At 36.0% G+C, this 14,820-nt stretch overlaps 1 protein-coding gene across 1 annotated transcript; it reads left to right on the top strand.

Annotated features, from left to right (window-relative positions):
* The first annotated feature begins 541 nt into the window (after positions 1–541).
* On the top strand, positions 542–3,257 carry LOC141819102 (galacturonosyltransferase 8-like). Its single transcript, XM_074706468.1, is given in 3 exon segments — positions 542–1,054; positions 1,056–2,064; positions 2,729–3,257. Coding segments are annotated over 3 exon segments (1,677 nt in total). The 5' UTR covers positions 542–662; the 3' UTR covers positions 3,005–3,257.
* The last annotated feature ends 11,563 nt before the right edge of the window (positions 3,258–14,820 follow it).

Genomic DNA, 14,820 nt, shown 5'->3' on the forward strand with positions numbered 1-14,820 from the left:
TATATATATATTTATTATATATATATATAATAAATAATAATTCATAATAAATGAGGATAATTTAGTGAGATTAAATTTTTTAAATTTATTTTATAGTCAAACTGTAAATTACATGAAATCGTAGTGGCAACAAACCCGCCTCTTTTCGACGTGGCTCTGACCCGGGCCGCTAGCCTTCGATAGCTCATTATCTGTGCGGTCCGACCGGTTCCACCGACACGTCCGCACCCGCGATTAGGCCGCGGCGCATGTGTCCGATCAAGTGCACAACTGTCGTCCACATTCCATTTATTCTAATCTCATTCCGGCCCCACCGCGGTTACCCTCATTCGCGAAACTGCTCGACGCCACCACTCTCGCACTCGACCAAAGTGGACCCCCACTGGAATTGGCCAATCACCAACACTCTTCTCGGCGGTCTACGTTAATCTACACCAATCCTTAGTTGCATCGTATCCGTTCACTAAGATTATAATATATTAATGCTCAATTAAACACAAGTCACACGGTTAATAAATAACGAGTTGATTAAGCTAATTAATTAAAAGGTTTGTTTCCACTTCACTTGTTTGTCCTCTCGTTCTTCTTCCTCTTCTTCTTCTTCTTCTTCCTCTCGCTGGTTTGGTTTCCCTCCGCAAGTTGATCCCCAAACCCTAGCCAAAATGGCGATCTCCAATTGGAGATCCATGCGTAATGCTGCGACGCGGCACTTCTTCCTCCTCATCGTTGGCATCTTCGCCGCGGCATTCTTTATCCTCCTCCCCTCCACCGCCACGGAGCCGGTGGTGGTCGGTACGGAGGAGAATTCGTCATCGTCGTCATCTTCGGCCTCAGATCTGTACTTACCTGGCCTCCATTTTGCGCGTAGATCGGTGCTTGCCCTCCGATCGGACCCCTTAAACGCGCGGGCGGAGCTGATACGGAAGCAGGTCGGAGACCACGCAGCCGTTGCAGCTGCTTACGCCTCGTACGCTCGCCGTCTCAATCTAGAGAGCTCGAAGCAGACGCGGGTCTTCGCTGAGTTAGCACGCAACCTCTCCCTTCTCCTGTCCGCCCACCGCCGCTCTCCTTGACCCCGCCGCGCCGCTCGACGAGGACTCAGTCCGGGGTTTCGAGCGCGGCGTTAAGGAACGCATACGTGCTGCTCGCTTCCTCATTGCTGACGCCAAGGACTTCTTCGACAATCAACTCAAGATTCAGAAGCTGAAAGATACCATCTTTGCCGTCAACGAGCAGCTCTCCAAGGCTAAGAAGGCTGGTGCTTTCTCCTCCATGATTGCTGCGAAGTCCATCCCCAAGAGACTCCATTGCCTCGCCATGCGTCTCATGGAAGAGAGAATTGCCCACCCTGATCGATATGTTGATCCTCCTATTCCTCCGCCCGAGCTCGAAGATCCCAAACTCTACCATTATGCCATCTTCTCGGACAATGTCCTCGCGGCGTCTGTGGTGCTAAACTCGGCCGTCCGCAACGCTCGTGAGCCTTGGAAGCATGTATTTCACGTTGTTACAGATAGGATGAACCTTGGGGCAATGCAGGTCATGTTTCGTTCGAAAGATTATGCCGGTGCCCACATCGAAATTGTGGCCTATGAGGACTACAAGTTCCTCAACTCCTCTTACGTGCCTGTTCTCCGGCAGCTAGAATCTGCTAACCTTCAGCGGTTCTATTTCGAGAACAAGCTAGAAAATGCCACCAAGGACACTACCAACATGAAGTTTAGGAACCCCAAGTACCTATCTATGCTGAACCATTTAAGGTTTTACTTGCCTGAGATGTACCCAAAACTGCACAGAATTCTGTTCTTGGATGATGATATTGTGGTGCAGCGGGATCTCACGGCATTGTGGAAAATTGATATGGATGGGAAGGTGAATGGAGCAGTTGAGACATGCTTTGGGTCTTTTCACCGTTATGCACAGTATATGAATTTCTCACACCCCTTGATCAAGGAGAAGTTCGACCCCAAGGCATGTGGGTGGGCATACGGGATGAATTTCTTCGATCTTGATGCGTGGAGGAAGGAGAAGTGTACCGAACAGTATCATTACTGGCAGAATCTTGTAAGTTGCCAACTTTATAGTGGTATCATTTGCAAAATTACATTTGTTGTTGTACTAAAGAAAATCATTTTGATACAATGGAAAACTGAATATAGCTTTTTTGAGGCAACAACTGCAAACAATAACTTGCATATGTAGTTCTTTCAGTCTAGCAATGTGCTCCTGCCATTGTAGACCTTCTTGCTTTTATGGTTTATAAATTCTACGCATGATATACTCAACTAGGTATTGTATTTTATAGATTTTACACTTCTGTCCAGTTGTCAGCTTTAAGATTTTTAAACAAGATCAAAGTTTGGCTGGGTTTATAGTTGCTTGTTTCCATATTGTGATACTAACATTTACATAAGCAGCTAAACACACAATTGTTTGCCTTATGTTTTTCTATGTAGTTTAAAATTTTTAACTTATTGTAATCCTTGCCCTATCTTTGCTAATATTCTTATTAACATAAAAAAGAAATACTTTGTAGGAAAAAAGGGAAGTCTTCAACCTGCCCAAACATAAAGATGTTTTATTTTTTTGCCTGAATCATTCAGATATACTAGGAAAGAGATTGTTGGATAACTTTTTGTAGCTATGATGCTTTATTATCTTTTACTACCGATATTCCATTATCATTTATTTTTGACAATGATTACTGAAGCACTTGCTGTTGTTGCAGAATGAAAATCGAACACTATGGAAATTAGGTACTCTTCCACCAGGATTGATCACATTCTACTCCACAACCAAACCCTTGGACAAGTCCTGGCATGTGCTTGGACTAGGATATAATCCAAGTATTAGCATGGAGGAGATAAATAATGCGGCTGTTGTGCATTTTAATGGAAATATGAAACCTTGGCTCGATATTGCCATGAATCAATTCCGGCCTTTATGGACAAAGTATGTGGATTATGATATGGAGCTTGTACGCCAGTGTAATTTCACAGCATAAAAAGGAACTTCTACCAACAAATCTTCTGTTGCAAAACCAAAAATGTGTGAGCAAATTGTCACCCTTGTTTGTCTGTAAGGTTTCTTTCTCCCTCTTAAATTCTCTGTTTTAGATCTTTTCATGTAATATTTTCGAACATCCATCAACAACTGATGATGCTGAAAGCCTCTCATGTATGACCAGTCTAATGTGTCACAAAGATGTGGCATTTGTTTAGCTAAGAAATGAATCATATTTAGTTTTATTCTCTCTATGCCTTTTGCCAGTGCTGTTTATTGCGCTGTTAAGTTGTTTGAGTTAAGGTGTCTTTCGATCATTCTCTACTAGTTACTTGTGTAATTGATATCATGTTGGCCTCTGAAAAACAGTAAGCTGTGTAGCAAATTCCAACTAAGAATTAGAAAGCAGAGGTGGATAATTTGTAGTCAGTGAACTGTAAAAGCATAATCTAACTCATTGGATTTAGATTTGATGGTATAAATGGTTCTGGTTTGCATGAAACATCTATGAGAATTGTTTGATATGGTCATGGAAATCATGGTTAATACTCTGATGGAGATGATGACCAACCTAAGAATGGTTAATACAAAAGGATGTCCTTCTGCGAAGATCAGTAGTTGTGTGCATGTTTGGAGTGAATTTGATGTGTCTAGGTGGTGATAACGTCTCAAAACTCATTGATAGTTCTCTTTTTTTTTTTCTAGAACTTAATCATGGCTGAAAAAGTTCGAAATTAGGGAAATTGAGCAAGGTTAGTGATGTGGAGGGATAGGCGTCTACTACATGGCATCTCGAAGATGATCAAAAGTCAAACTAGGGTGACGGTCAAAGGAGGTCAGACCTAGACAAGCCCAGAGTAAACTTGGATTGAGAGCGGGTCAAACTCAGTTAGCTCTACTCGGCCCTAGCGACCTCATCAGTTCAGTCAGCTTTATTCGGCCCTATCGATCTTATCAGTTCAACCAGCTCTGTTCGGTCCTGCTGACCTCATCAGCTCAGCCAGTTCTGCTCGGCCCTGTCGACCTCATCAGCTTAACCAACTTTGTTCGATCTTGCTGACTTCATCAATTTAGTTAGCTCTATGTGGTCTTGCTAACCTCATTAGTTCAGCCAGCTCTGCTCGACTCTGCCGACCTTATCAGCTCAGCCAACTCTGTTCGATCATGTCAACCTCATCAGTTCAACTAGCTTTGCTCGGCCTTGTTGACCTCATCAGCTCGGCTAGGCCAACCCCCTTTGTATAAAGCATCAGATGTTAGATTCAGAAGATGTGGAGTGACATGCCCCTCAGAGTAGGTTCCAAGACATGGGGTGACATGATCCCCAAAGCATGGCGATAAGATATTCTCCTTCGCAAATGTGGGATGCCAAGGCCAACGAGACATGAGATGATGTGACCTTCAGACCATGGTGATGAGACCTATCCATGCTTATAGGCGACATCTGGCCAATCATGACGTGGAGGACATGACCACCCCTCCTCACATAGGAGTGAGGTATAAAAGCGGCTCACATGAGCGAGTGAAAGTATGCACATCAAATCATTCTTCTGTCCATTCTCTTTTAGTTATTGTTCTTCTCCTCCTCTCTGACGGTTAGAGATGTCACTTGAGCATTGGAGTAGCTGAGTCAAGGTCCGTCTTGGCTTCTATTCTAATTCTTATCAAGTTTTATAGGGACTCAGGCAACCTCCTTCTCATCAGTCATCGGAGATCCGTCAGCCTTGAAGACAGTTCACCGATGGTTCACTCCTCTAAGTCTCAGACAGAACAATTAGACTTAGGAGAGTGTCAAAAATAGAAGTGCTAGATTGAAGTGAATTTGATACAATTAGGTCTATTAATGATTTTTGATCAAAATTAATTGATGGTTAAAAAAGAAATTATAAATTAAGAAAATTAAGAGTGGACAGATTCATGAGAATATTAGAAATAGAATGATGTAAATTTGGAGTGAATCTAATGTGTTTAATTTTATCAGTGATTATGTGTCAAAATTCATTGATGATTTTTTTGCCTCTAAAACTCATGATTGAAAGACCGGAATCAAGGAAGTTGAGTATAATTAGACTAAGAAGAGTGCTAAAAAGAGAATAGTTCAGGTTTAGTATGAATCTGATGTATCTTAGTTTGTTAATGACTTTTGATAAAAACCTAATAATAGCTAAAATTTGATCAAAATCAAGGAAATTAAACATGGTCAGACTCAAGGGTGTGAGGGATTGAATGGTGGTTTAAAGTGAATATGATGGATCTAAATTCATCTATGACATTTAATTTATTAATAATTTTTGATCAAAATTGATTAATCGAAAAGAGATCAAAATGGTAGAAGTTGAAAATGGTAGAAGTTGAGCATAGTCGAACTCAAAAATGAGCATAGTCGGTCAAAAATAAAATGGTAAAGATTTGAAAGGAATTTAAAGTGTCTACGTCAATCAATGACTTTTATTAAAAAGTCACTGATGGATAAAAAGAATCTGATTTTTTTTTAAATGTGAATCTAGAATAAATTGAAGTTTATTAATAATTTTTTAGTCAAAATTGATTGACTTTTATTTTAAAAATTACTGATGGAACAAAAAGAATCTGATTGTTTTAAAATGTGAATCTAGAATAAATTAAAGTTTATAAATAATTTTTTAGTCATTTTTTAAAAAAAACTAAGGATAGATTCATGGGTACTAGAAGTATAATTATGTTCATTTGACATGAATCTCTTATCTTTAGAGTCACCAAGTACTTTTGATTAAGAATTATTAAATACTTTTGGTATAAAATTATTGATGAACTTACAAAACTTTGAATCTAGAAAAAAAAAGATGGATTGAGGGGAATACAAGGACTCAAATTTAGAATAAAGATTATCAATTATTATTTTTTATTAAAATTTATTGATGGTCGAGTATATATATAAAATTCTGTTATTTATGGGTAACACATGAGTATCGATTGATGTGGCAAATTAATTCAGTATTTTTTTAAATTTAAGATTTAATATTTAAAGTTTAGGAAGTAAGATTTAGAGATGAAATTTTATCTCAAATTTGTCACGTAAAAGAAGTGAGAATATATATATATATATATATATAGAAATTTGATCTCCTGCGCTCCGTTATCCTGCGCTCCCCGTGCGCGAAGCAATCGAGACCGTCCGTTTCTCCGATCGACACACAGTGTTTCTCCTCGGACGTTGCTCCTTCACCGCAGCTGTTCACCGGCGTCCGGCCATCTCCGGCCACCGGACCGGCGCCGATGGATGCGCAACTCACCGGCGCCGGGTCCGGTGGTCGGATTCCGGCCAAAATCGGCCGGATTCCGGCCGAATCACGGCCGGAGACCCGCCGCGGTCGACGCGCCCGGCGCCGGCGCGTCGACCGCGGCCGGTCTCCGGCCGTGATTCGGCCGGAATCCGGCCGATTTCCGGCGAAAGCGGGCGCCACCGTGTCTGCCCTGTTTCAGCCGGAATTCCGGCCGGATTCCGGCCCAATCCGGCCGGAATCCGGTGCCGATGTGTGCGCCGTCGAGTTGCGCTTCCAACGAGTCCGGGATTGCGGCCAACGGTGATCGGACGACGAAGAACGGCGGCGATGAACGAAAGGAGGTCGGCTGTCGCGCACGGAGAGCGCAGGAGATCAGTTCTCTATATGAAATTTGATCTCCTGCGCTCCCCGTGCGCGAAGCAATCGAGACCGTCCGTTTCTCCGATCGACGCACAGTGTTTCTCCTCGGACGTTTGCTCCTTCACCGCAGTTGTTCACCGGCGTCCGGCCATCTCCGGCCACCGGACCGGCGCCGATGGATGCGCAACTCACCGGCGCCGGGTCCGGTGGTCGGATTCCGGCCAAATTCGGCCTGAATCCGGCCGAATTTCGGCCGGAATCGGCCGAATTAAAATATATATAATTTAAGATTTTCTTAGAGCTACCAAGGACTTTTGGACAAAAATATTTGATGAGATAACTTAATTTCTATTTATAGCGTTCACTCGGTTTAGATAAGAAAATAATCTGTTTGAAGCTGAGAGAATATTTGGAGAACAAGTACATCGTTAGGTAAATATCAAAATTAGATGCATGCATGTTGACTCACTCGATCACAGTTCAAAATCGGCGTTCAAACAGTTCGATGATTTGATCCTTAACTTTAACTATCCAAGATAGTTATAGTTCACAATTCAAATCGTCAATTCATGATTCGATTCATGATTCGCTCATGATTCATCATGATTGTTGTTATTATTAAAAAATATAAATTATAAATTTATAAAAAATTAATAAAGTAAGGTTTACACTTATTTAAATTGTCTACGTATCTTTTCAGGATATAGGAGAATCAAAGTTCATATAATTTGCTTATCTTTTTATCCTTTTACCTTATGAAGTGATATTATTCATTTTCATTTTCCGTTCTCGTAGTGTTCGTTCCTTCGATATTAAAATCTTCTACTTCATCATCTGAACGTTACATTCTTTGTATTTTTTTCACTCTCATCTAATCATTAAGTAATACTTGGGCTTCCAAAAATTCGAGAGACAAAGTAGATCGTTGTTTATCTAATATGTTACCTTCGGAACTAAACGTTGTCTGCTCTACATAGATTCGACCACTGTTCGGAACTAATGGTTTGAAATCGTTGGTTCAACGGTTATTAGCAGGTTAACTCTTAACGTTAACCTTCCTAGACAATTACGGTTCACGGTTCGAAATCGTTAGTTCACGGTTCTCCACAGTTCAATATTATTATATTAAAATAATTAAAATTATAAATTCATAAAAAAATAAATAAATAAGGACTTATACTTATTTAAGTTGCCTACTTATCCCCTTAGGATATAGAGTATAGGGGAATCAAAACTCACGTAGTTCTCTTACTTTTTTACCCTTTTATCTTAAGAAGTGACATTGCTACTCACTTTCATTTCCTGTTCCCGTAGTATTTGTTCTTTCGGTATCAAATTCTTCTAATTGATCATCTAAAAGTTGCATTCCTTGAATTCTTTTTTCGGCTCTAGTCTAATCGTCAAGTAATGCTTAGGTTTCCAACTAGTCAAGAGACAAAGTCTATCATCGTTCATCTAATATGTTATTGCCAACACTAAACGTCTATTTATCAATAACTATTGACACTGGACATGCTAAAATTTCTTTGGTCATGATTAGACGGGAAAAGTTTGAGTCTTTTGTGGCCACCACTTTAGGATATCAAAATCCGCTTTGTTATCTGCTTCATTAAAATTAAAATAAGTCATAAAATAATTGTCAAATTCCTATATGAAACTTGAGGATCCTTGTGGGCGTTTCATACATTCTTTTAATAAAAGTTGTGCTTTTATATATTTTAAATTACTACTAGTGATATTTTATGTTTCAAAAATATTAGTTTGCATTCCATATTTTATATTATATTCTTTATAAATATCATATAAATAATTTCTAATATTATATGCAATATTATTAGAATTAGGAAAAGAAGATTCTTTAAATAGAATTAAAATATCATAATATAAAATTAACATTTCTAATTATAAAACTTCTGTTTATATCTAGAGTTTAAAGCAAATACAACTAAATAAATTTTAGGAATAAGAAAAATTTTTCCCCCATTTTGATTTCATTGCTAGTATAAAAATTCATTGTTAATATTTTCATTTAAAACTAATACTACATTACAAAAATTTATTAAAACTAAATGAGAAGTAGAATAATAAAAATCGAAAAGTTATTCAGTTGTATCATTAAATACTTTTAATTATAAATATTCCATTAGTGTGAAAATTAATATATATTAGTATTATTAATAGTTTGTAAAAAAATGAACATAATAATTCTCTATATTAAAATGAATCTTATAATAATTGATATGTTGAATTCTAACATGTTGGTATATCATGTGTAAATTTTTTAGGTGTCATTCCATTAGTTTTACAAAATCTACCTCATTATTTCATTATAGATCGATGTGACCATAAATAAGAAATAGTTGTTATAATCAGTTTAATATGATTTTTTAAAATTCTTAATCCATCTTGAACACATAAATTTAAAATACGACATACGTAGTGAAGATGAAAAAAATAAACCATCAATAACATATAAATTTTAGTTCTTTAATACTAGCGATATTAAAACTAGTATTATTCAAATAATATTAAAAATATTTTATGAGTTAATCTATTTTTTTTAAAATTAAATATAATAATTGTGAAATATTGTGAACAATATGCGATTCATCAAAAACTCTATAAGCTAACAATCTTTTTTGGATATTTCAATAGTTATCGATCCAATGATAAATCACATCCATATACGAATGTGTTTGCTAATGATCACTTCAAATATCGAAACATAAAGAAACTTTATTATTTAATTTACTAAAATTTTTAATTAAAAATTTTCTCCTTATTTTATTAATTTTTTAATTATACGAGTAAATATATATAGTTCTAGGAATATATTTAGCAGATGGATTAAAAGATTTTTTATAAAAATATTCAAAAGTGTATTTAGATTTAAAACTAAATGAAAAAAATATTCTATGGAAACAAATCTAGCTAATGATTCTCATAATTTATTATTAGAATATAAAAATAAACTAGAATCAGTACTTTCATTAGTAAAAAATCTAGAAAATTGTACTTTAGAAAGGTCGATTCCATATTCCATCGGGTGCTTCATTTCTACATGTCATTTCAACGACCCATAGCCGCCGTCAACTTGGAATTTGTAGAAAACATTGTAATGCTTATATTTTATACACAATTCTCCCGATAGAAGAGTAACCTTCTCAAAATTTTTAGTAGAAATAGTAGATTTTAAAGGAGGAACTTCCCAAACCTTAGAAGTAATTGCATTGGTACTTTCTTGTGTTTCAGGTGTTGGAAGTTGCTTGGTCTCATCGTCGGTGGATTGAATGTTGAGGTTGAACTCCTCATTCGGATTCACTATTTCCTTGCCCCTCCAAAATCGAGATGATGAAGCTCCTCGAGCTCCTTCCATTGTAGGCAGTACTCGGAAGTGGAAGTCAAAAGCTTATAAAATTGGAGTCAAAAGCGTATAGAGATTACGGAATTGAGAATGAGAGTAGAGAAGATGTGTGTGGAAATAATGAAATGAGCTCTCTATTTATAAAGTTTGGTTTGGAGAGTAACAAATACTAAATCGTAGTCATTAATCAAAAAATGATCAAATGATCTCAACCATTGAAAAAAATAAACCCCCTAATACTAGAACAGTTGATTCCAACGGTCAAAACCATCGATTGATCGGCGGTTCAAACAATCAAAAAAATTGAACCACTAGATTAAACTAACAGTTAACTACTAGTTCGAAGGTTTTTAATGGGAGGGAATCATAATCGACCCAGTACCCTATCGAGCCAGTTACAGTTCCGTCCAGTGAACCGGGTCAATGGGTGCCCGACTTGTTAACCTAGTTACATGTCTGGGTACGACCCGACTCGAGGTCAGGCCTAGCTCTACATAACAGTTGATACTAGACAAGCTAAAATTTCTTTTGCGATGATAGAGAGGACCAGAAAACTTTGGGTCTTCTATAACTACCATCGTAGAATATTAAAATCTAGCTTGCTATCTGTTTCACTAAAATAAAAAAATTTATAAAATAATTCTTAAATTCTTGTTCGTAACTTGAGGATCATCATAGACATTTCATTGTCCGTTCTTTTAATAAAAGTTATGATTTTGTAAGTTTTGAACTACTGCTACTAGAAGTACTAATATTTTATGTTTTAGAAATAATAATTTCTAAGTTATATTTTATAATCCCTATAAATTTCATATAAATTATTTCTAATTTCATGTGTAATATTAGCAGGATCAAGACAAGAAGCATCTTGAAATGGAATTAAAACATTATAAAACACAACTAATATTTTTTGTAAAATTTCTAATTTAAGTCTAGGGTCTAGAACAAATATAATTAAATAAATTTCAAAAATATAAAAAAATATTTTTCCCATTTTTTCATTACTAATATGCAAGGAGATAAAAATTTGTTCGTACTATATTCATTTAAAACTAATACTATGCTATAAAAAGTCATTAATAGAATAATAAACACTAGAAAGTTATTATGTTGCATCATTAAAAAATTTTATAATTTCACAAATACTACTAAATTTATTTGATTGGTGTGAAAATAAATATATAATAGTATTATTATTTTATATAAAAAATAAATATAATAATTCTCTATATGGAAATGAGTCTTGTAATAATTGATAGGTTGAATTCCAAAATGTTGGTATATTACATGGAAATTTTTTATATCTCATTTTTATTACTTTTACAAAATCTACCCTATTAGGATGCAACCATAAATAAGAAATAACACTTCTAATTGGTTTAATATGATTTTTTAAAATTTTTAATCAATCTATGTATATATAAATTTAAAACATGACATATACAATGAATATAAAAAAATAAACCATCAATAATAGATTAATATATAAATTTAAGTTGTTCAATACTAACAGTATTAGAACTATTATTATCAAATGATATTGAAAATATTTAAGAAGTTAATCTATATTCTTCTAAAATTAAACATAATAATTGAAAGATGTGAGCACTATGTGATTAATCAAAAACTATATGCTAACAAATATTTTTGAATTTTCTAAGAGTTATCCATCCAATGACAAGTCATACTCATATACAAATGTATTTGTCAATGATTACTCTAAATATCAAAACATAAAAAAACTATTATTTAATTTACTAAAATATTGAATTAAATCTTTTTTCTCTAAGAATTGTTCGAGAAACACGTTTAGAAGATGGATTTAGTGATTCTTTAGCAAAATATATTTTAAAAATTATTCTACAAAAATAAATATAACTAATGATTCTCTTAATTTATTATCAAAATATATAAATAAAATAAAATTGGTACCTCTACTAGTCGAGAAAAATCTGGATAATTGAGTTTGAGACTGTTCGATTTCATATTCCATTGGGTGTTTTATTTCGATGTGTCATTTTAATGACCCATAGCTGCCACCTGCTTGAAATTTGTAGGAAGCTTTGTAATGCTTACATTTTGCATGTAATTCTTCGGACGGAAGAGTGACCTTCTTAAAATGTTTAGTAAAAATAGATGATTTTAAAGGAGGCACATCTCGAACTTGAGAAGTATTATCATCAATACTTCCTTATATCTTGGGTGTCAAAACTTGCTCAGGTTCATCATCAGTAAATTGAATATCATGATTCTTATTTGGATTGAGTAAATTTTTTTTTGTCCTTTTAAGATCGAGATGATGAACCTCCTCCTTTCATTATAATTGTAAAATTGAAGTTTGAAAACGTATAAAATTGAAGTCGAAAATGAGAAATTAAATGATGAAATAAATTCTTTATTTATAAAATTTGAAGAGTAATTAATAGACACAAGCCATTGATAAAAAAAAGTTAAATAATTTCCACAGTTAAAAAAAAAATACAAAAGTCCCACCCCTCTCTCAACAGCTAGAATCATCAGTTTCTCTCGGGGCAATGGTGCCGGAGCAATACCCTCCCCCGTCATGACCAAATATAGTTTCTCAACTTACTCAAAGGATGCTGGGCACAGATGGTCGTAGGACCGACCGTGGTGGGGCCGCTAGAGTGGCAGATTCCACCTTTTGCAGAAGAATAGAATCATCAGCTTCCAACAAAAAAAAAAACTCGTTGAACCGGTGGTTAATTTGAGCCTTGAACTATAACTGGGTTGCCCCTATCGAGCCGATTATGGTTTAGTCAGCAACCCAAGTCAATGGGTAACCAACCCGTTAGCCCGGTTACGAGCCTATATAGGTTGGATCCGATTAAGAGTTAGGACCGGACCCATGGTCGGGTCTAAATGCATGTTTTGAGTATTTAATTAAAATTAAGCGTGTAATAGGTTAAATTGGTGAAAATTTAATTATCTCGTTCGACCTAGACGAGTTCCATGAAGTTGCTGCCAACCCCATCTCATTCTAACTTTTCCACTTGAAATATTTGAGCAAGAAATTCTCTTAAATGTGATCGAGAATTTTAGTTACTCATTACTATGGAGCAGACTTGCACAAGAGGACAAGGATTCGAATCTCGATAAAGCCGGACAATACCCTCCTCCGTCGTAGTTAACTGCAATTTCTTGATTTACCTCCTCACAGATGATCATGAGGTCGATCGTGTGGGACTGCTAAGGTGACGGATTCCACCTTTTTTACAGAAGAGAATTTTAATTACTCATCGATCACTTAAAAAAGTCATGAATTAACGATGAAATTAACAATAAAAATAATATTTCATTATTAACAGTTAATTTAGAGATGAAATTAATATTTTATCATTAAATTAGTAATGACATATTATTTTCATCTCTAAATTAACGACGGTATTTCCGTCTAATTTAGATGAAAATAATACTTAATTATGATGGAATATTAATTTCATCTCATAAGTATCTTCCCCTATAAAGATCTTTCTCTAATTTAGATGAAAATCCAACGTAAGTAAATACAGTACTCTACACTGGCAGCGCATCATCTGGCAGGCAGTGGGGCTGTGCGCCGCCGCACGCGCGGCGGCAGTTGGGGCACGACCTCTTCGCCACCAGCCACCGGTCGACGCATTGCCTGTGGAAGCCATGGCTGCACGCCGGCAGCACCCGCAGAGCGTCTCCCTCTGCGAACTCCGTCAGGCAGATGGAGCACTCCGCCGCAAACCCATTGAGCTTTGTCGTCATCGCCTTCGAGAAGAGAACCGTAGGCACCTGCATTGTTGCCATCTCGACCTCCGCTTTCCGGGGGTCATACTCCTCTTCCTCCTCCTCCTCCTCCTCCTCCTCCTGCTCGTCGGGGTGGCCATGGCGGCGGCGGCGGTTGGAGAGGAATTCGGCGGCGGCGGCGGCGGCAAGTCCAAGGAGGAGGAAGAAGGTGAAGAAGAGGACGCCGTAATTGGAGGCTATGTCGGCAACTAAATCGCCGATGCTGGAGAAGTGGCCCGACGAGTCGATGGCGGCGGCGGGCTCCGGCGCTAACGCGGGAGAATTGGAAAGCGACATCGCAATGCATGGCTTCTTCTCAAATTGCTTAATTGTTTTATATAGCTGCATTTACTGTTACAGAGCAGAGAATAAATAGCGATTATAATTTCATAAAGAAAATTTATCACCAGAATTACTCATGCCCTAATTTTTCTCATTTGTTTTTTTTTAAATAAATCGTTATCATTATTTCATTAAAAAAATTATTATCAGAATTAAACGCGTCCTAGTTTTTCTCATTTTTTTTAAAACTAATAAAATTAAATAATTCATTGATTAATTACTTTGATTTATGAGAATTAAGCATGTCATTAAGCTATGTTTTTTACACTAGATGTTGCATGAATGGCAAAATAACGTGAAGTTGGATCTGGGTTTTGAGTTTAGATTGGATCAAATTAATGTTATATATATATGTGTCGATTTAATTAACTAAAATTATATATCATATATATATATATATATATATGTGTGTGTGTGTGTCAATGGGAGAATATTCAATTGAGTACTCCTGATTAAAAATTAAAACCGACATTAAAAATAATAGTTTAAGGATATTTTTGTCAAATTAACTTTTAAATGATTGAATTAAAAATAAATACCCTTAATTTTACTACTTGGATTTTTTTTATTCTCATTTCCACATTTCTTATCCAAATAATATTAAGATATAATAGAAGGATTATGGTGGTATTGTTGGACTACAAGGTCAGGGACGGATATATGAATTAGAGTTTGAGATAATTATTTGAACTTAATTTAATAAATTATATATTA

Source organism: Curcuma longa, unplaced genomic scaffold (genome assembly GCF_044706935.1).
Source record: "Curcuma longa cultivar G26 ecotype Majalengka, Jawa Barat unplaced genomic scaffold, ITB_CL_G26_1.1 contig_27788, whole genome shotgun sequence".
In the NCBI taxonomy this organism is placed as follows: Eukaryota; Viridiplantae; Streptophyta; class Magnoliopsida; order Zingiberales; family Zingiberaceae; genus Curcuma; species Curcuma longa.